The sequence below is a fragment of the Octopus bimaculoides genome, chromosome 5 (genome assembly GCF_046866305.1).
Source record: "Octopus bimaculoides isolate indiv1 chromosome 5, ASM4686630v1, whole genome shotgun sequence".
NCBI lineage: Eukaryota > Metazoa > Mollusca > Cephalopoda > Octopoda > Octopodidae > Octopus > Octopus bimaculoides.
The window spans coordinates 86758764-86782945 of record NC_142932.1 but is presented as its reverse complement, the minus strand read 5'-3'; the positions used below and the strand labels follow the sequence as shown (position 1 = coordinate 86782945).

General features: G+C 34.8%; 1 protein-coding gene across 7 annotated transcripts in view; it reads right to left on the bottom strand.

Annotated features, from left to right (window-relative positions):
• LOC106878747 (protein bicaudal C homolog 1-B) overlaps positions 1–24182 on the bottom strand; it is a 252304-nt gene that overhangs the window by 8546 nt on the left and 219576 nt on the right. For 4 of the 7 annotated variants that reach the window (XM_052968360.2, XM_014928064.3, XM_014928063.3 and 1 more), the window contains exons 7-19: positions 22581–22634; positions 21007–21240; positions 19937–20149; positions 13706–13763; positions 12293–12366; positions 11060–11234; positions 10290–10391; positions 8211–8396; positions 7420–7482; positions 5829–5970; positions 5114–5286; positions 2350–2507; positions 344–458 (exon numbers count right to left, since the gene is read on the bottom strand). In XM_052968360.2, the coding sequence (XP_052824320.1) occupies positions 344–458; positions 2350–2507; positions 5114–5286; positions 5829–5970; positions 7420–7482; positions 8211–8396; positions 10290–10391; positions 11060–11234; positions 12293–12366; positions 13706–13763; positions 19937–20149; positions 21007–21240; positions 22581–22634 (1747 nt within the window). The remainder of the gene's footprint in view (positions 1–343; positions 459–2349; positions 2508–5113; positions 5287–5828; positions 5971–7419; positions 7483–8210; positions 8397–10289; positions 10392–11059; positions 11235–12292; positions 12367–13705; positions 13764–19936; positions 20150–21006; positions 21241–22580; positions 22635–24182) is intronic. The other 3 variants (XM_052968361.2, XM_052968362.2, XM_089352526.1) reach the window with 3 other exon arrangements.

Below are 24182 nucleotides of genomic sequence, written 5' to 3'. Positions count from 1 at the left end.
CCAGGTTAGCAAAAATAAGTATTCTACTAGAACTACATAAAAGTGAATTTCACCTTATGCATTATAGACATAATGAATTACTAAAATTCTACTGTCTTAAACTATGTGAGTGTGTGTGTATGTGTGTGCGCACACTGCACACATAGAAATCTTTATGTATGTATATTATGGTCAATAAAAACGAGGGAAGATTATAGGAGGAATACTTTGCTACTGTTAGCCTATGTCAACATGGGAAAATAAACATTAAAATGATGAGAATAATGGGTTGTATTTATCAACCATTTTTGCTTGCATAATTAATACAACTACAATAATAGGATGAAGTAAAATTAAAACTTACATCTCTTTTTAGGACTGGAATATTCCCACAATGGTGTGGGCATTTGAGTATTTAAAGCTTTTGTAGAATCCTTCCAAGGATCGCGATTAACTTCTGGAAAATCTGTCACATTTTGCTATGAAAAGAAAGAAAGCTTCTGTCTAGTCTAATCATACGAAGAGATGGAACAAATTTTGATAAGTTTAAACCACAAAATAAATTGTTTTTTAATTAATTGATTGAACATTTGAAAACATTTTTTTTTTTCAAGTCTGGAAAAGAAAAATAAACAAAAAATATGAAATGTTGCAATTTCTTTTTATTGTACCATTATTTGTAGATTATGTCAATATACCAGTTATCATGATTTCTAAAATGGGGTCTGGTTATTCTAATAGAATGTAAGGCATGCTGAAGGTGATAGTTATATCTTGTCTGGCTACTCCTACATAGTAAAGTAGGTTTATCTACCTTATTTCACCCACCCTCAGCTACAATGAGCCCTCAACTTCTGATAGGAGCACAATCATGACATACAATAAGTCTTGAACTTTTAAAAATCTGGCAAAGGTCCAGTCGTCTCTAGAGAGGACTGGACTTTGCCAGACGGTTTTTCCAGAAAGAGACAGAAACAAACAGTTGGGTGGGTGGGGGTGAGGGGTTGGTAAAAACAATCCCAGTACTGAGCTGGTGCTTTATTGACCTGGAAGGAAGGAAGGGAAGAAGGAAAAATTTATCACACCAAATTTGAATTGAGAGTAGATGGAACTGGAGTAACTATCACAAGGTATTGTATCTGGATGCTCTAGCGACTCTGCCAGTTTACCACATATAATGACAATATATGACTAAATTCAGAATTAATACAATTTCTATTTAATCTTTCTTCATTTCTTTCATTGATTTCAGCCACTAAAATAGAGGCCATACTGAGCTGGTTACAAGGTTTTTAGTTGATTATACTGACACTAATACTTTTTCTGGCACTTAGTGGATCTGATAAGGGACAAAAAATCTAGTTAACATTAGTATAAAGGGACATGACTTTATACGGAACTAAACTGTATTTTTGTTCACTGCATTCCCTTCATCTCTGACTGTCTACCAAATTTCACTTATAAGGAAACCATTCATCTCAGACCATGGTAGACGACAGTTACCTCAGGTACTATGCAGAAGGATTATACTCAGAACAAAGGAGCTGCAAAATTAACATTGTAACCATGTGGCTATATAAAAATAAGATATTAGAAATTTACTTGTTAATTAGATTAAATGTGAGACAAGCCTTCCTTATTATTTTTACTATTATCGTGTGTGTGTATATATCATCATCATCGTTTAACGTCCGCTTTCCATGCTAGCATGGGTTGGACGATTTGACTGAGGACTGGTGAAACCGGATGGCAACACCAGGCTCCAGTCTGATTTGGCAGAGTTTCTACAGCTGGATGCCCTTCCTAACGCCAACCACTCAGAGAGTATAGTGGGTGCTTTTACGTGTCACCCGCACGAAAACGGCCACGCTCGAAATGGTGTCTTTTATGTGCCACCCGCACAAGCCAGTCCAGGGGCACTGGCAACGATCTCGCTCGAAAATCCTACAGGAGCCAGTCAGGCGGTACTGGCAACGGCCACGCTATATATATATATATATATATAGGTTGGTGGATTAGCAGAGTCATTAGAGTGTCAAGCTGCCTTGTAGTAATTATGGCCTTTTATGAGTTGAACATTTATAGATCAATGTTCACAAAAAGACCTGGTCAGAGTGCATGTTCTGGAAGAGAAAGACAGGTCAAATGTTTCATTTGTTTGTATGTGTGTGAACACAGCATGGCTGCCAGGGAGAGGAAAGAGAAAGATAGGTGGATGGAAGGAGTATGTAGTTGAGAAGCTGTTGCTGTAGTGATATAAGAAAAAGAGAGGAAACTGCATAAGAGTAGTTTTATTAATAGAACTGAAGAGAAACAATTAGAAAGTAATTAAATAATTAATTATATAAAAAGCAATTAAAGTAGACCTACTTGGTAGGGAGGAGTTATGAGATTATAGTCACTGTAGTTTGATGTGCTTTGTCCAAGACGATTCCGAATAACTGATTCTGGTAAAGACTTTGAGAATCCCATGCCAGACCAAGTGTTGGTTGGAACCCTAGACTCGCCAACTGGTTTCTTTTGCATTGCTAATAAAAAATAGAAGAAGAAACAGGATCATGAAAGACAGCAGGCTCTCATTTGAAGTTATATTTGGGTTTAACAGATTTTAACTAATAACTGTTTATCATAGTTTTAAAACAGGTACACCAAATCCTTGCATGATGTTAGATGTGACTTGCCTAAAACAAAACAAAACAAAGAAACCCCATGCTAGCATGGAAAATCACATACAATCCCCCAAAAGACAATGATACTGATGAAAAAAAAAACTTAGGTTTAAAATTTTCTGACTCTTCAAGGTTACAGTCATCACAACATGTTTACTCTTTCATACTAAGAAATAAGAAATTCATTATTAATTCTTAAGTTCTGTTTCTTGAAAAACATGTAGCATTTATTCACCATCTTTCCTACAACAACCTTGAGTACCTTTTTGAATTCCATATATCTAACACCAGTGGATATGCTTGCAAAATCAAAAAACAATACAGCACCTATGACTTTTGGAATCATTTTTTCATGCTGGATATTGCTGAAGCATGAAATAAAATACCTGCACTAGTTGTTAGCTGTTGGGGCACTACATCTTTCAAAACTTTTATGGTTCCTGAAACTCACCAACAGTACCCCTGATGCTACCCACCCCCACACTTTTGTGTGTGGTAACTTCAGTGAGAATGTGTAGAAAGGCGGGTACTATTCTGAATGAACAAATTTTAAGGGGAACAATTAACTATTTACTATTCTAGTAACAAAAAATCAAAAATAGAAAAGAGATAACCACAAATTTTAAATTAAGTTAAATATGGAATATAGCGGGGATTAAGTTTAATCTTTAAGAAAATAGTGACAACTTTGGGAATGTTTCGGTGGAGCTACTAAAGTAAGATTACAAAATGATAGAACAACCAGAGATGTAGGATTTTTGCAAATGAATACAGAACGACATAAATAAATAGCGAAGTCAAGGAAAACAACTCTTTGCAGTTAAATTATTTCCCTTAGTATTTCTTTTTCACTATAATCCTGGCCATGTGTAAATTATTGAAGCACAATCATAACTATATAAACAAATTGTTTTTAAGTAAGGCCTGTAGGGTGAGAGTCTGGAGTTAAAATAGGTAAAATATTTTTAATACTTTTTCATTAACTTTTCCCAGTGAAATGAATTTAATGTCATATTTTAAAAATTTATAAAGACTTCTTTCAAAGAGCTCACTTTCACATATGACCTTCTTTGAAAGTGTTCCATACTCGTTACCAAGACCTTTTCTAAAACTAAAGCTTCATTTCTATATGTAATTTCTGATGTTATACAGTTTGTCTTGTCCAGTGGTGAGTTTATTAGGTATCAGAGCTATATATATATATATATATGTATGTATATAAATTTAAATAATAAGGGTGAAAAATTGAATATTAATTTGATTAATATCAATTTAAAACCAGTGGCCTAGCATATTGAAAAAGTCTGAAGATTCAGAAAAATTATATTACATACATATAAGAGGGATGACCACTAAGTGAACATCCATTTTCCTAGAAGTAGACCACCTATGGTCTGACCACTGATGGAAACTGCAGTGTTGTTCATCAGAAAATCATTTCTTAGTGGTCAGACCATAGGTGGTCTACTTCTAGCAAAATGGATGTCAACTTAGTGGTCATCTCTCTTATATGTGTTTGTGTGCATATATATATATATATATATATATATATATACACACACACACATACACACGCACTTTATTAGAAAGCAGCAAAGATATCACAAAAACTGTTACTCAGAGTTTCACGTTCCTGTGATGTTTTTAAAACGGGAATGTGAAACTCTGAGTAACAGTTCTTGTGATATTTTTGCTGCTTTTTAATAAAGCATATTACTCTACCTCTGGTATTTGAGTACTATTTTTTCTACCATGTTTTGCATTTATGTGCTTACTCTGGTGCGTGTGTGTGTGTGTGGTCTTTAAGGTAGTGAATTGACAGAGTTGTTAGCATGTTGAGCAAAATGCTTAGTGACAATTCGCCCATATTTACATTCTAAGTTCAAATTCTGTCAAGGTTGATTTTGCATTTTAACCTTTCAGAGTTGATGAAATATACCAGTTAAGCACTGGGGTCAATGTAATTAACTCATTCTATCTCATGAAATTTCAGGCTTTGTGCCTATAGTAGAAAGGATATATTTGAGCTTTTGTCTGACAAGTACAAAACATGGATTCAAATTTTTCCAGAGATGAATATCTGATTTTATGGAGGGGTTTCATAGTTTTTCCAATGATTGTTTATCTGAAGTTCTTTTGTATGGTGTTTTCCAATGAGAAGTCTTTTAAGTGGGAGACTCCTACTAATTTTATCAATGTTATAATATTAATAACAGTTTTATGGACAAGTTTATATATAGAATCTATATAGTCTCTGCCTCTTGTGTTCACACGTGTGTGAGTACGTGCATGTGTGTGTGAGTGCGAGCATGTGTGTGAGTGAATGCATGAGAGAGAGAGAGAGAGAGAAAGAAAGAGGGAGAGAATGAAAAAGATATATGTTAATGAAAATAAATGTTTGAATTGCAAAGTCATTTTTTTTTTTAGGCATGAACTGAAAAATGAAGTATTGCAAATTTCTTTACCTTTCGTAGCTAATAACTTCCTGTGTTCATAATCAACATCAGTTGTTTGTTGAAGACTAGAGTTATTTGGAAAGAAACCATTACCACTTGTGGCACATTTCTTCCTTTCACTTCCTGGGGCCCATTTATCAGATCCTTCAGAGTCATTGCCAGATTCAGATGATCGTTCACTACTGAAATTAAAATCAGTTTAAGTAAACAAGTCAGAATTTACTTTGAAAAAACACAACATTAGTTTTTCTGAGGGAAGATTTGAAGGAAGACTTAATGCCATCATCATTACTTAACATCCACTTTTCTATGCTTTCATGGGTGATACAGAATTTATTGAGGTTGATTTTTCTATGACTGGATGCCTTTCCTGTCACCAAACCTCACATGTTTCCAAAGCAAAGTAATAATTTCTCATGGCCAGACATACTTTCCATGGAAGACTAGAAACAAACAACCTTATTTGTATGACAATGCTACATCCATCAAGGCAGGGAACTTGAGTATGAAAAGTTCACCATCTGTGGCTCCAAGAAGTTTCAATCATCAGTGATCAGTAGAGATCATGACTACTCAATATTTCAACAAGGGATACGGTCATGAGGAGGAAATGGAGCACAGAGCACCACAAGCTGTATAACAAAGATCGGTTCATTGAAAGTAGACATATAAGAAATATTCAATAGACATAGTAGCTGAGTCTGTTGGTAGGTTTACTACTTACTGAAGAGAGGATGCTAGTTCTCCATTTGAAATTGTTGTCTGCAACTTGGCCATGGGTGACGATGGTTTACCAAGGTCAAGTAAGCCCAAAGTTAGGTCATTGTTAAACATGTTGTTGAATTTACTGGAATACTGGAAATCAGCTGGAATAGAAAATTTGTATTATATTATATTACATACACACATACATTATTTTAGGTAGTTGTTGGTTATGGCCAATCAGCAATATAGGCAACTTATCAGATGCTGGAGAAGTGTTGGAAAAGGCAGTCAAGCTAGTATTTATGACTGGTTATGCTGACCACTTATTGGTAGGATTACAGCAGTTGCCAGATATTGAGGCCATAGCAGTGGTTAGAGTGGGACAGAGTGCAATGAGATAGAAAATGTGAGCAATGAGGGCCAGTTAGAGGGAAGGGGACAAGTACAAACATTTAAACCAGCTATATGAGGTCCAAATATTTTACCTGTTTAATGAACAAACCAGCCAGATCTGGCCTCTCGCACCTGCCCTATAATATCATTCTAGAACAAACCATCACACCATCGAAATCTTAAAGCTATGAGATAATGCATGATTAATTCAAAATAATGTGAATAAAGCTTTACATTTGACAATAATCTGACTGCTAAAGGTTTAAGATGTCACAGTCCTTACTATGATCGGATATTGTAAGGAGTTCAAGCCTAAGTTGATGTGCAACTAATGTAACCAGGCAAGTCATATAGCAAGCCATTGTAGCCTGAGAAAGGAAATGTGGTAGAGGGAAGGGGGATTAGTGTGCTGGTAGCTACTTCGTCAACTGCTTATGGTGAAAGTCCCAGTAGTGGAGAGCACAACAAGAGCCTTGATTGGTACAAGTTGCATGATCACTCTAGTGACTTAATTGCTGGTGGAATGAGCAGCATAAGGGTGGTTGTTGAGAGAAAGGTTCAGTGTAAGGATACCAGTACCATAAAATTGATGGTACAGGAGTGCAGTTGACAGTCAAGGTGATTGGCCAACTGGGAGTATGAAACTATTTCCATTGTTCACTCTTTTCCATTACATATATGTATGAACCAATCAAGAAAAAACCTTACATGGTAACTAGACCTGCATGAAACACCCACTAAATTTCCCTTAAAGCACACCTTACTGTCTTATGAAAGAAAACATTGGACAATGTAGCATTGGCTATATCAACACACAGAATGGTCACAGAATTTCTTTATAACATAGGTCTATTAAACCAGGATTGAACTGTGACTAAACAGCAATCTAAGGAGATGAGAGAAGTTGTCATGACCTCAACAAGACTTAAAGGGTGCTCTCAGACCTAATTTGTCTCCGTTCGTTCACTAATTACTTTACAGAGTGTACCAGGAAGGCATTTTATCATCACACTAGCATGAGTTAAAGTCATTTTGTGCCTAAAGCTAAAGAGTTTTCTCTATTTTGTGGTGTCTCTTTTCGTTCAAGGTAACATGATCAAGAGTATGAATAGTGAACCATATATGAAGGAGGATGTTTTAACCTACAGAATAGTAGATAGAAGAATAGAATGACAAGCTAAAAGATATTTCTTCAAAGGAATAGAAATAAAGCTTACTTGGAATATCACAATGATTTTGAAGTGGAGTTGGTGATATATTTTCATTAGGGTTTTGATTACCTTCAAAGAGAAGAAACAAAATATTATTTAGTGAAATCCTTTCAAAAAAATCCCAAATATTGCAAAACTGCAAGTATTGACATATGTAAAAATTTAAATTAAAAAAAATAAAGATGCTTGATAAAGAGCAGGCATGGCTGTGTGTAAGAAGTTTACTTCCAAATCACATAATTCGAAATTCAGTCCCATGTGTCACATTAGGCAAATGTCTTCTACTATAACCTTAGGCCAACCAAAGCCTTGTAAATGGATTTGATAGGTGGAAACTGAAAGAAGCCTGTCGTGTGTGTGTGTGTCTTTGTGTCCCCCACCACCACCACCACTTAACTGGTTTTGGTTTGTCTACATCCCCATAACTTAAGAGACCAATAGAATAAGTATCAGGCTTTAAAAATAAATACTAGAGTTGATTCATTTGACTAAAACCCTTCAAAATGGTACCCTAACATGACCACAGTCCAAAGATTGAAACAGGTTAAAGAAATAAAGGTTATAAAAAAAAACAAAAAGAACCTGCTAGAAACTAGCCAACTTTCTTTTAAATAACATTCTACTGTGTTAAAAATAAAGGGAACACTGAATAATATAGTCCATTGCTTGAAAAAAAAAACAAACAAAGACGGGACAGTCATGGTTGGAATGCTCTTTGTAGGTCACTGGTTCAAATGGAACATCTTCAATAACAACCACCACCACCACAGGACAGACCATAATAGATTACTGTTTACCTTGATCTGTATTAGTAGATATGGTTGGAATAGTTTGAGATGCTGAGCCATTGGTTTGGTTAGAATATCCTTTATGGAGACCATTGCACTGTGAGGAGAATATATCTAATGGTGAAGGTATGGAGGCTTGACTACCTGTATTGATTACCATCATACGATGACCGTACACACCTGGTGGAGACAAAACTGGAAATATTAAAGCAATGTAAATGGAGAAATTATAATGTTGTCAGTAATTACAGCGGGTAAGGAATATAACAAGATACACTTAGCAATGTAGAATCAGGTGGAAAAATGTATGTTTATTAAATGTTTGGACTTTTGCAAGCAATATTGAAAGATTAAATATCAAACTGAAACATCAAAATTCTTAAGTACTGAAATTCTTAACATGTAGGCACAAGAGTGGCTGTATGGTAAGTAGCTTGCTTACCAACCACATGGTCACGGGTTCAGTCCCACTGCGTGGCACCTTGGGCAAGTGTCTTCTACTATAGCCTTGGTCCAACCAAAGCCTTGTGAGTGGATTTGGTAGATGGAAACTGGAAGAAGTCCGTCGTATATGTATGTGTGTGTGTATATGTTTGTGTGTCTGTGTTTGTCCTCCCAACACTGCTTGAGAACTGATGCTGGTGTGTTTACATCCCCATAACTTAGCGGTTCGGCAAAAGAGACCGAGAGAATAAGTACTAGGCTTACAAAGAATAAGCTCTGGTTTGATTTGCTCGACTAAAGGCGGTGCTCCAGCATGGTCACAGTCAAATGACTGAAAACCGTAAAAGAATATGGGAAAGAAGAGATTATTAGATGTGTGAAGGGTAGATATTTGGTAGCCCAGAAGTTCTTAATGTTACTTAATGGTTGTAAGTGTATAAAGAATATTACTTTTTCAATATACATATATTAATGCTCAGATTGAAAATCTTGCAAAAAACTTTTAGCAGCTGACAGATGTCTTAGGTTATGAGGTTTGTGATGTATATAGTGAGCAATATGTAATACAAAATGGTAAATTGCATAGATTTTCAGTTGGCCAGCTTGAGAGTGAATGAAACCTGTCAGGACTGGCAGTCTGATTTTGACAGGGGTGATTCCTTAAATAAAGTCCTAAAAGAGTGAATTATGATATTCAGCTATTCTCCATATTGTAGGTCTAAATTAGTAGATGATTATTCTACTTAAATATTGAATCCTAAACCAGTAAGTCTACTGAAGTATCACTTAATTTTTTTCTCCTTTTTGGTTGCATTCTCATAAAATTCTCAGAGTATCTTGTTTTATTTTAAAATGTTACAGAGCTTCATAATATCTTTGAATTTATTTTCTACATTGTTACATTTATTGTCAGGGTTTTTAATCACATATTAATGTGATTAAAGAGTAAAGAACAAACAATGGCAGAGGAAACTGACTGGAATTAATCTTAATGAACAAATTTTATATAGAAACTGGATGGTGAAGTTAAAGACAGTATTCTAAAGGAAGTAGCTGTCTGTCATATTTAATCCTTTTGATATCAACTTGCCTGAGACTGCTCTGGTTCTATGATACAAATTTCTTGTTTAAAAGTGATCTAAATTAAAATCTTTCATCAAAATTGCTTGCTAATTTACATTCCAAGCACCATTTTAATAATGGCAAAGGTATTGTACAAACTTCATTATTTTCAAAATTATCTGAAAGTAACGTATTTCAACAGAAATATGTTAATAACAAAAATGTTAATAATAGCATTGTATGAAGAAAAGTGTGAAAGATATTGCATGTGACTTCATAAAAGCTGTGAACAGTAAAATGTCATCTCTGTATTTCATGAAGAATTTTCAGGAGTAATATAGTATTACTAAGTACCTTGCATTCCAACATGTTCTCATACCAAGCTGCTGGAATCCACAATAGGCTTGATCCTATTTCTAAGCCTTAGAATGTGTGTGTGTGTAAGAAAGAATAACAAAAACAAAGTGTGGTTCTAAGCATAAAGATGTTGTAAGTAGAATAATACAGAACATGGAGGAGACAAAAAAAAAAATCTATATAAAAAATATAGTCTGTGAGAATACAGAGGACTAAAGAACTCACTTGGTGGAGGTGCAACCCATTGGTTTAACTGACAGTTTGAACTTGGGCTGTTGGCTGGACTGAGCATAGTTGATAAATTACTGTGGCCATTCATCACATAACCTTCAGAGAAATAATTCAAAACTGATTAAATCTAACGAAAAGTAGAATATATCAAACATCATATTAATATAATTACAGTGATACTTTCAAATATTGTCGATCAGTATATGACAGGTGTAAGCCTAATTTCATTAAATCTTTGCATTATGTTGTTCATGAAAATGACCCTTCCTAAATTAAAATTCATTATTTTAACTCTTTAGCATTTGAACTGACCATATCTTCCCAAAATATTTCACTTGTTTAATGTTCAAATTAGCCAGATCCAGCCTTCAACGTACCCTACAATGTCATTCTAAAAATGACAATCACAACATCAAAATCTCCAACCTTATGAGATCAGATCTGGCCTTTCACACCTACCCTACAATGTAATTCTAAAAAGAACAATCACATCATCAAAATTTCAAAGCTTATAAGATTAGATCTGGCCTTTCACACCTGCTCTACAATGTCATTCTCAAAATGACAATCACAACATCAGAATCTCCAAGCTATGAGATAATGCATGCTGAATTCAAAACAATATGACTTAAATAAGAATTACATTTTACAGAGTTATCTAAACAAATAAGAATTACATTTTACAGATTAATCTAAACAAAATCCTTATTTTTAAACAATCAGCATTTAATATTTAGAAGAGAAAAATCCAAAGTTGTACTTACCTAGAGAAGACAATCCAAGCATATTAGTATTTGGATTGTTAATGGTACCATTAGTGCTAGCACTGCAAGGTGGTGGTAGACTGTTGTTATTGGTTTCTTTATCCAAACCCAACAACTGAATTCGAGCATCATACATGTTAGCAGCATTCCTCTCAACACTTTTCACAATGACAGACTGCTCATGTAAAGAAATGTATAAAAAGATGGAATTACAGGACAGTTATTCTCGTTTGGTTTCATTTTTAATAGACGCTTCATCACAACCAACAACTTCCTTGAAATACCACTTTCCTTGAAGCTAGACTTAGAGAGTTTACTTGACTAATGCAGGGATATATTTTCTGTACTCAAACATGATGAAAATGACATGATTAAACAGACACCATGGTAATCGGTGTTGGTCTGCATTAGTAAGACTTGAACCATTTAGTAAAATTGATAAAAAGTGTACAGTTAACTTGCTGTGAGGAGTGGAAAACCAAATGTTTTGGACAGAAGCCTTCTTCAAGGACAGGCTGATAGGAGAGAAATTATGGAGAGACAGCAGAGTTTTGCAACCAATTTTGCTGTCTTTCATTAACTTCTCTCTTGTCAACTTTTACCCAAAGAAGGACTCTGTCCAAAATGTTGGATTCCTCACTCCCCATAGCAAGTTCACTCTTTTTATCGAATTTACTTTCTAATAACACACATCCAAGCATACTGTAGCATATTGTAGATGCTGATACCTCTCTAGCACAATAGGAAGAATAGCTCACAGCAGTAAGCAGTGGGAGTACTATGTGAATTAGGAGTGCTTTGTTAGTTTTCAATGGGAGTATCTTTGAGAAGAATATGTTCTAACAGGCATGGAGAGTATCTTTGAGTATGTTCTAACAGGCTGACAAATTGAGACAGACCCCCACTAACAAGTACCTCACCCTTACACTATGCAAAAAAATTTGCTTTCGTTGAGCCATCGAAGCAGCCTCTGTGCTATCGCTCCCCTGATAGAAATAACAGCCAAATTTTCAAATCAAATTAAATACCAAAGCACATTAAATATTGTAGTTCTAGGTAAACAATGCCTGAACAAAAGATGAGTGTGATCATAGCTGGTATGCCTTTTTTTTTTTTGTCACAGGACTGCTGTGCTGGAACAAAACTTCAACATGTTTTAAATTAGACAAAATCAGGATTTGAAGACGTCTCCAACCCCTTGCTAAGATATATAAAACAAAAGGAAGGATTTACCTTGCTGGGTTGTTTTGGTTTTGACTTGATACTGATAAATACATCCAGTTGCTCCATCAACATGCTAATTCTAGCTGTAATACACAAAATTTATTGTTATTTAATGAATATCTCCCATTAAACCAGATAAAACAATGAATACTGGAGGGCATGACAATTAAAATGTGTCAAAGATGAAGATTGGCCAGAAACACATACATCACCTTACACTCACCTCATAAAAAGATATTGATAATTATTGATGTTTACCAAACATAAATATATATAGAGATAATTATTTTAGTCTAATAACTTAAAATTAAGACGTCAATACGTCAATACATCACTGTAAGAGGTTAGAAATTCAGACCTATTTGACAAAATATGCTTTATGATTATCATCATCATTTAGCATCCATCTTCTATGCTGGCATGGGTTGGACAGTTCAACAGAATCCAATAACCTGGAGGAATGAGTCAAGCTTTACAGAGTGCACTGGGAGTTTTTTCAAGGTACTGGCTCTTGTGAGGTCACCATGCAGCTTGCAAGACTAAGATTCCTTTTAATTGAGTAAAGAGGGAGGCACCTTTATGCTAGGCAATGAGAGAACGGACCAAAAGAAAATGGGGATTTTTGCTGCAGAGGAGCTACATGGCTAATAACAATTTAGAAGAGAGGAGGAAGTGGCCAAGGTGGAGCTGGAAAGAGATAAAACGGTGGTGATGATGAGTCAGGGGGGGGGGGGGCTCAAGATATAAGGTGAGTAGAAGTGGGGATCAAAGAACAAGGAGTGTGAGTGAGTAGAGATTGAAAGAATATATGGGGAGAGTGAGAAATTGTTAGGTATGGGGAATGGGTGAGGGGATGAATATAATGAGTGGAACAAGTTTTGAGGGATGATAATTATATGTTGTATGGAAGAGTAGATGATGACTGTAGTGATTCTCAACCAGGGTTCATATGGCCCTTATAGGTCCATATAAGATTTTGTTGTTAAAATTTATCAGCGCAGTAAATTGGTTACACTTCTAAAATGCACAAAATATCTTAATAATTTTCTTTATACAATTCCTAATGATATTTAATTATAAAACTATAATAGGATATTTTAAACATCAAATTACTACAGGGGTCCAGTTGAGTGAAATAAGAATCAAAGAGGGTCCATAGGTAGAAAATGGTTGAGAACCACTGCTGTAGAGATTAACATTCCTAGAAGTTAGGCAGGTGCCAACCATTTATCTGAATTCCCCCTGCAACATCTCTAGTAGTAGCCAGACTGGTGTCAACTGTCTATTTGAGATCCTTCATTAAAAACCTCCAGTAGCCAGGCTGGTGCCAATAATTTGTCTGTGGATCCTAAAAGGGCAGGTAAGGAATAATCTCATGCACTCAGAAGAGAAAGTTTTTTACAGAAATATCTGTTAACTTACCAGGTTCAATCTCAATGTCTTCTTTGATATCAAACATCAATACAAGGGGCAAACATCCCTAAAAAGAAAGTAATGAAGCTTATTAAGAAATTATTAATAATTTAGCAGTCAAATATATTCTAGAAACATGTTACAATTTCAGGAGAGAATTCAGGGTGGCAGTTAGAATACAACATACAGGATGACAGTCATAACACAACATACAGGGTGGTAGTTGCAATACAGCCTACAAGATAACAATCACCATACAACATACTGGATGACGGTCTCCACAGAGCACTCAGGACAACAGTCACAGCACAACATAATGGATGACAGTCACAGCATCATATATTAGATGGCAGTCACAATACAAAATACAGGATGACAACACAACATATTTGAGACTGACTAAAATCCTAATAGCTTACATCACGAGTAGATATGTGAAGGTAATTTATTTTATAAGGAAGGAAGATAAAGGAAAAGGTCAGTGTTTATAACCTTTGACTTTTGTCCCAACCTGATCAAATGAATGTGGTTGATGTTCATTCTGAACATCTGCAGGAAAACATGGGAGGGAGAGGTGGGAGACGATAGAAGAGATGGGGGTGGGTTTGTCAGACATGGTATCATCAAATCAGATGAGTGTGCACACACACACACACACACACACACAACATCACAAAGATCTTGACTAGGACTGCTCTCCCTGCAACTCCCTAACTACCCTCAAATATCTTGTTAATGCCTATTTAATATTCAAACTAAACATTAACATCCCCTACTTTTGCCCACGTGAGTGTCCTCCATGTTCAGATATTATGTCAGTTGATGCAAACAGTTGATTGGCCTCCAGTTTCCATAGTGATTACAGATATTAAACACACCTGCAACCAGCTAGTTTATTGTGGGGGACCTAACTATAGCAGGTTGAAGCAGGTAGAATTAATAACTATATATAAGAGTTTAACATACACACACTAATAAAATACACATACACACACATATATATATAAATATATATATTAGAACTTAATAAAATATAATCATAGACATATATATATATATATATATATATATATATATATATATATATATATATATATATATATATATATATATATATATATATTAATATATATATATACACACACAAGAGGTAAATAAAATATATATATAACTATATGCATTTGTTACCAATGTTCTACAAGAGCTTATTAAAACACACACATTTGCCTCCAATGTTGCACTCAGTTTGTATCACAAATTCTTTTTGTCTCACTCAAGCCATTGTACTTGGAAAATAAGTTTATTGCCATTGTTGTTCAATGGAAATAAAATATTTTCTGGGTCTTTATAGACTTGACTTTACCATGGAAGACACTTAGAAGCACAGATTACACTGTGGCTAATGATTATGTCAACCAATCATATTGTTACACAAATACAATTAGACATGTTCTGTAAAGACATATAAAGTTTTACTATAATTTCTACATTGTGGCATTCAACTTGAACTTGTGATATTGTATTCCAACAGGAGTGAATTAGCAACAGCATGCTTGACTGTTGAATATCATCACACAACACACACACACACAAAATAGCACAAAGGTACCTTTATCTACATACCAATTTTCATAAAGATTTCAATACCTAAATGTTATAAAGACTGGCTCAGACAGAAACAATGGAGTGAGGAAACTATACTAGTACATAAAAAACAATATGGCTGTCCTATAGCAGCTGAAGACAAAGGAAGTAAATTGTTATTATCAACATAGATTCAGGCATGGTCGTGGAGTTAAGAAGATTGCTTTGTAATCAAATGGTTCTGGGTTCAGTTTCACTCTGTGGGACCCTAGGCAAGTGTCTTCTACTCTTGGCTGATCACTACCTCATAAGTGAATTTGGTAGATATGGGGAAGCCTATTATAAATGCATGTGCGCGCGCGCGTGTGTGTGTGTAAATGCATGTATGTATGTGTGTGTGTGTCTGTGTTTGCCCTCTCCTCCACTACTTGACTTAGATTTCCATAAGCTAGCAGTTCAGCAAAAGAAACCAATACAACAATAGCAGAGTATTGGGGTTGATTTGTTCAACTAAAACCCTTCAAAGAGGTACCCCAGTATGACCACTGTCCAATGACTGAAACAAGTAAAAGGTAAAGGATAATTCCATTACTAGAAAGAAAAAGAAAACTAAAAGCAACTGTCAATATTAATTTCAAAAATCGTCTGTCTTTATATTCTGAGTTCAAATTCTGCCAAGGTCAACTCTGCCTTTCATCCTTTTGGATCGATAAATTAAGCACCAGTTGCGTACTGGGGGGAGGGTGGGTGGGTGATCTTATCAACTGGCCCCTCCCACAAAATTTCGAGAGCCTTATGCCTAGAGTAGAAAAGAATATTAATTTCAAAATATTCTTTTTATTCTGTTTCCAAGTTGGTATGTATCACATTGGTCTAAAGAATTTGATGGCCATCTGTATTCATAATTATTTTACACATGAAAAGCTTGAGTGGTACCTTGAAATCACTTGTGGCATTTGGTACTTAGGTATTCTTAAGTATGTTAATTAAGAAACAATATGACTTGACTTTTGATACCAAACTGCCTTAGACTATCCCTGGCTCTATAATAAAACCTTCTTGTTTTAAAATGATATATAATAAAACTGGCCATCAAAATTTCATAATAATTTTTGTTCCAAACAGCAGCTTAATAATGACAAAATTATTTTACTAAATTTGTCATTATTTTCAAAATTATCTGAAACAAAAGCAATGTATTTCAACAGATGTGTGGAAACAAAAAGGTTAAATGAAAGACTTAAAGAGGAAGGCCAGAGTCATTCAGCATTTAGATATTGCTTGTTTCATTGACTTTTAGATATTTAATTAGAAAAAAATATTCTATATACAAATTAACAAAAATATTAATTTTTACTTTGAGGAAATCTATTCTTCATGTATATACTTTCAATGTCCAGTAATTTAGCAAATGAGTTACCAAATCTCTAAGATTATTCGTTTCGAATTTTGGCACAAGGCCAGCAATTTTGAGGGAGGTGGGTAGTTGATTACATTGACCCCAGTGCTGAACTGATACTTAATTTATTGACCCTGAAAGAATGAAAGGCAAAGTTGATCCTGGCAGAAGTTGAACTTAGAACATAAAGATGGACAAAATTCTGCTAAGCATTTTGTCTGGCACAGTAACGATTCTGCCAGCTTGCTGCCTTCCATATTGTCTAAGATTATTTACAAAAACCAATTACAGACACCTGGTTATTAACTGTTTGGAAAATGGTTAACTATTAAGATCTGTTTTGAGTTTGTGTGCAAAGTTCAGAGAAAAATCGTCCACAAAAAAGAAAAGTAAACAAATAATTCAAAAAGATGGTAAAGGAAGAGTAGGCATTCATAGAAAATACTGAAGTAACATAGCATTTCCTACACTTGGAAATATTTTACATGTGTTCATAGAACACTATAAATAGCAATCAGGGTTGTTGTGTCATAGTAACCATTTCACAAGAAACTTTAGGGCTAATCTTTTATGCAATGCTCTAAGACTTGCATAAATATATTATTTTTAATAAAAGTACTTTCACCAAAATACTTCTTCAACCAATATCTGCAACAGCTACTTTCAGGAATTACATTTATTATTTCTAACACACCCTATATTTAGGAACTCAGCATGGATTCTTACATGGTAGCAAGGTTTTAGTATTCTCAACGTGCAATAGATATGCACAGTTTTATACATATTTACTTTGTAAAGAAAACGAAATAATTAATTTTTTGTTTCGGAATTAAGATAGTATCAAATTTAATTGAGTGTCTTAAATTTCTTGTTCCTATATTTTTTAGTATGGCAATTTTTTCCATACAGAAAGAAGTCTTTAATTTTTTATTCAAGTAATACCAGATAGGTCTCAAATCAAAGAACATCTCCTGGGTGACAATAATGGACAAAATTTAGTGAATTTGGAAGGGTTAGTCTATGTTTTTTAACATATGTAATGAATAACTTTGCAAATTTCTGACTAATATTACACACTATTTTAACAATATGAGGTGTCAAATGTTTACATAAGAAAGTTCTGGAAACTATAATTATATTTTTAGTTGTAAAAGTGAGATTATTATCCTTATTATCCAGGCAGCAAGCTGGCAGAATTGTTAATACACCAGACAAAATACTTAATGGCATTTCTTCTGGCACTTTACATTCTGAGTTCAAATTCTGCTGAGGCTGACTTTGCCTTTCATCCTTTTGGGTTGATAAAATAAGTACCAGTCAAGTACTGGAGTCAACGTAGTTGATTCCCTCCTCCAAAATTGCTGGCCTTGTGTCAATAATAAAAGGAATTATTATTATTCAATTTCTACTGAGGTCTGCTTTGCCTTTCATCCTTTTGGGATGGTGATGAAATAAGTACCAGTTGAGTACTGGGGTTGTAATATCCCCTTCCCTCAAAATCTGATATTTAACAGTTTCTTTTGGCAAACTGCTAAGAGTTAGGAGATGTAAACAAACCAGCATTGGTTGTCAAATGGTGTGTGTGTACAGGGGTGACACACACACACACACACACACACACACAATAGATTTCCACAGTTTTCATCTATCAAATTCACTCACAAGGCATTGGTCAGCCCAGGGCTATAACAGAAGACACTTGCCCAAGGTGAGCATGCAGTGGGACTGAAACTGAAACCATGTGGTTGAGAAAATATCCTCTTAACCACACAGCCATGTCTTTGCCTGTATTAAGTATATTATCAGCCCACTTCACTAATAGAGATTATAAACTGTCCAACATGTATTCCTCAACTGCCTTCTCACAACAACCCTATTAATTAGGAGATTCTCAATATTCAGTCTATCTTAATTTATTTACACACTCCTTAGTATAATCTGCTAGAAATGGCAGCAAAATCTCCTTCAAAAATCCCATCATACACTTCCTATCATAGAAAAACAACACGAATATGCTAAAAGAAATAAGCGAGATGGTTATGGTTGGAATGCTTTTACATAGATTTGTTTGATCCCAGCTGGCCCAGGATTAAATAATCACATTCATTCTATATCACAGACATAACTTTTATCATCATGGTAGCCTCCTAAGTTTGAGTAAAATGGTTCTGCAATGTCTTACTGAACAACCTGCATCGATAATTTGTTTATAGTGATGAAGTGATCACTATAAACAATGTGCTGTACATTAGCTCACTCCCTCCATCAAATTGACATTGTATGAATAGGAGCATGGTGTGCCATACATCAGATATTGAAATGATTGCACAGCAATGAAAGACGAAGTGTTTTGTTCAAAACCACAACACATTGCCTGGTCTGGGAATCGAACCCACGATATCATGTTTGTGAGTGTAACACCCAAACCACAGACATTACTACTTACTGTTTAAATCTCCTTTAATTTCTACATACAGACCTTACCCCTATATAACACATTTAAAACCTACAAACCCTTGTCATAAATAAGGCAGTATGTGTGTGTGTGTGATCAAAATGCTTTCTACAACGGAGACATGATAACTTGATATTGTTAAGAAATGTCACAACACCACTATTTCACATGTTAGCTTTAATCCTTGGTATTATATCAGATGTACAGAATATCATGGCACAAAATATGGTAAATGGTTTATTAGAAAATGTCACACTGTCTCAGACTTCAAAAACGAAAACTAATCCCCCTACCTCACTTTTTTTTTAATATCATTATCTCAGAATATTATTTTCTGGTCTGGAATTAAAATTTTCTTAATACTTTACAGAACTGAAAAGTTCTAAAACAACAAAAAAAAAAAATTAAATACAGCTCTTCTAGTTGTTGTTGCTTAACTCTAGTTCAATTTTAATCAAGGGCATTCCAGCCATGGCCATCCCATCTTTTATTCATAGTGCATCTAAAACTACATTATTTAATGTTTTCTTCATTGTTGTAGTTGTTATTTGGTCCTTGATTTACACAGACCAAATAAATCCATGATCAAAGATACCCTGCCATAACCATAGGACTGCATTATCTAATGTGTCCCACCATTTTTTTTTAAAGCTGATGTAGAGTGATTTAAGGGAAATTTAAATACTATTTCTAGCAAATCAAATAACCACATGGAAATCCATTTATTATTTCATTTGGAAATAATGAAAATACAGAGAAAGAAATAATAAACAATAGAGACGGTATGTAAATCAAAACTCACAATTAGTTGTTGTCGGGCTTGATAGACACTTTCAATGGGTCCAGTTATGAAAACAGTCCCCTTCCGTAAAGGGCTTACATTATTGGGATCAGGAAAGTAAACACTGGCCCCTGTCCGTTGCATTATCTGTTTAATATTCACATCTCCACGACCAATCATGAATAAATGGTGCTGAGGAGCAATTTCCAACTGCATACTGACAGTTAAACTTACCTAAAGGAGAAATATAGAGACATAATAGAACAATCATCATTATCATCATCAACACTGCTATCATCACCATCAACACCACCACCACAATACTGTCACCATCATCATCCCCTCCACCAGTACTATCATTACCCTTACCACCATGGGAATAAATAGTACTAATCCATGATACCAGTAGTGATGTTAATGATATATTTAGTACAGGAAATATTCATAAGTTAATTAGTAGTAGTTCTGTAGTGAGGAAAAAAATATCAATTAATGATTACTATCATTTTAAAGATTTTGGCAGCCATAGTTGACAATAATTGTCATGTTTCAGTGTTATTCTGATTCCGTCAGTGAAACAGATTTCACTGTACTTGCTAAAAAGCTGTGATGGAAGAATCACTAAGATGGTACATTGGTAGATGTAAGAATATAGATTTGTTTAGAGATGATTAGGCACTGAACAATTCGTGATTATTAAACTGACATATTAACCATCATGGTTATAGATCCAAAATAACATTAACCATCACAGCCACACTGCCAACATACCATTAATTATTACAACCACGCCTCCAACAAGACATTAATCATCGTTGCCACAGCTCCAAAATGAAATATTAACCATCATGGTCACACCTCCGACATGATCTATTAACCATCACAGCCATACACCAAAAATGACATAACCATTAAACTCACATCTCCAATATGATGCATTAACCATCATGGCCACACCTACAACATGACATAGTAACTGTCATACTTAGCTCTCCTACATGACACATTAACCATCAAAGTTAGACCTCCAACATGACATATTAACCATCATACCTGCACCTTCAAGATGATACAAAAGCTATTATACTCACACCTCCAACATTATTCAACAAATGTTCCATGAGACGAGCTGTTGCTTCTTTCACCATTTTGGCATTATAGACAGAACCTCGCACTGTTATGATGGTCATGTATGACCGAGGTTTCTGCTTAAAGCTTATCGTTACATTGTAAACCTTCTGTAAATGCACCAGGTGAGAGGAGGCTGGGTCTGCTAATGAAGGTGATAATGACATTTCAAATATGAATACCAGAGGGAGCAAGTCCTGCAATAAAAAAAAAAGGAAAATACAGAGATTTAAGGTAAATTTAAGGCACAAGGCTTCAACAAGTGAAGAAAGATAAACCCCAGTACACAACTGGTACTTTATCTTATTGTCCCTGGTAGGATGAAAAACAAAATCAACTTTAGCAGGATTTAAAATAAGATAGTAAGTAGCCGTAAATAAATATTAAAAAGATAAATACATATAAAACATAATTTTTTTTAATGTAAAGAAGGTTTAAAGTGCAGAGTTTACTTCCATATTTATAGCATTAAAATATTTCTTTCTCAATGGTAGTCTTCTATTCCAAGTGACATTCTCAGATGGATAATCTGGAGTCTCTAATGTTAGGTGAATTGATATGTTTAGTAAAATGATAACACTACCCAAAAACACAATAGTAGTTTGGGAGTTAAGAGCCATAACAATGGTACCCAATAAACAGAAACCTTTGATTTTTTTTTATTTCTGTTAAAAGATGGAGATGATAGATTATTTCTGTTCATTTAAATGATACATGACATCATTCCTTTTAAAGATTAAGGTGACATCCACCTATATAAAAGTTAACAGGTGACATTCATCTATATAAAGGTGACAGGTGACATTTGTCCATATAAAAGTGAGAGGTGACATTTGTCCATACAAAGGTGACATCTGTCCATACAAAGGTGGCATCTGTCCCTACAAAGGTGACAGGTGGCATCTGTCCCTACAAAGGTGACAGGTGGCATCTATCCCTACAAAGGTGACAGGTGGCATCTGTCCCTACAAAGGTGACAGGTGGCATCTGTCCATACAAAGGTGACAGGTGGTATCTGTCTATACAAAGGTGACAGGTGGCATCTGTCCCTACAAAGGTGACAGGTGGCATCTATCTCTACAAAGGTGACAGGTGGCATCTGTCCATAGAAAGGTGACAGGTGGCATCTGTCTATACAAAGGTGACAGAAGGCATCTGTCCATACAGAGGTGACAGGTGACATCTGTCCATACAAAGGTGACAAGTGGCATCTGTCCCTACAAAGGTGACAGGTGGCATCTGTCCCTACAAAGGTGACAGGTGGCATCTGTCCATACAAAGGCGACAGGTGGCATCTGTCCATACAAAGGTGACATGGGTCTACATAAAGGTAACAGGTGACAACTGGCCACATAAAAGTGACAGGTGGGAATTGTCCATATAAATTTATAGGCTAAAGAGACCCATCTATCCAGTAAAAAATGAGGCCAAGGACTGAATCAATTAACCAGTTAACTCATGAAGAATGACAAAAAGTTAATTATAGTTAATTAATTAGAGTAAATTAATTACAGTAGACAATATCATGTAACATTACCCGAATTTGGATACGAGCACTTTCCACTCCAGATGGTTGGCCAGCAATAGAAACCTGAAGGATAAATAATTAAAAAGTAATTAATGGATTAAATATATTGTAATGAGTTTGCATTGAGGCAGGTGTATATGCAATGTGTGCATGTGAGTGTATATGTGTGATACATACACACAGATATATATGTGTGTGCGTATAAATATATATATATATTCACACACACGCACACAGACATACATATAGAGGGAGAAGGAAAGGGAATGAGAGGGAGAGAGGGAACATGTGAGTAGATGTGAGAGAAATAGAGACAAGACATGTGTCAGTGTATGTAAGCATGGGTGTACGGAATTTCCTTGGAACTATTTGTCATTGGAAGTAATATTTGCCATGTAAATTCAAAGAACAAAGATTCCTTTTAAAGTTTCAAAATGAAAATAGACATGTTTGTGAGTTACGATTAAAGAGTACAGATGGAAGTGATGCTTCAATGAGGCTCACTATCAGATACAGCATATCTACCTATCAAGAACTTGGAAACACTGGACTTTGTAGTTCACCCAGATTAATCTAGCGAACTGAAATATGACTTATAAATAATCAGAAAATGGAGAGGCAAGAGTTATTCTACTAGCAATACATTGAATAAAAGTCATCCATGTTTTAACCCTTTGCCTGTCCAAAGCATTTTCATAAGTTTATCCTAAACATCCATATTTGTTTCCAGACTTTTAATTAGCCCTAGCTTCATATGCTCTGAGTAATAAAAAGCTTTCCTTTCATAAGTCCTAACCTACTCTTGTGGTTGGAAATATTTTTTCTCCGTGTTTTTCTCCTTATTATTTCTGTTGAAGAGCGTAGCTCGAAACATTAAAGACTTTCTCTATTCCCGAGCGTTAAACTAATACATCCTTTTGTTGTTTACACCACCTGTCCTCGTCTGTTGTTGTTTTTTTTCGTAAATTCTCCCATATATATATATATATATATATATATATATATATGTCTATATACATATATAGATATATATATATATTCACATATACATATACATACATATATAGATATATGTTTGTGTGTGCGTGTGTGTGTGCTTATTAAACATATGCATGTAAATTTACATGCTTTTGTTTTATAAACACATTGTGCATGTGTATGTATGTGTTTGTGCATAAATGCTAAGAGTAACATCAAATATAGCAGATATGACTGGAGGTTTATTTTTGCTTAGCACAGCTAAAAATAGAAAGTTTTCACATCACCATAGGTTGGTAAAAAAATATTTTCGTTGCCATAGAAACAGTAAACTTCAGTCAACAGTTGAGTTTAGAAATATTATTAATAGCTTCATACAAGGCTATTTGGGAAATGATGGTACATGAACACATACACACACATCACACACAGTCACAACCACACACAATCATACAATCTACAAGGCAGATCTTTCAAAGTCATCTGAAATTCATTAAGGACCTTACCTGTTGTGTAGACAGAAATTGTTGTGTAATATAGACAAGTTAGAAACAGCTGAGGAATAATCTTGCCAAATAAATTATTTTATCATTTTATTAGAGTAGTGTTAGTTATCTTTGGACCGACATATGT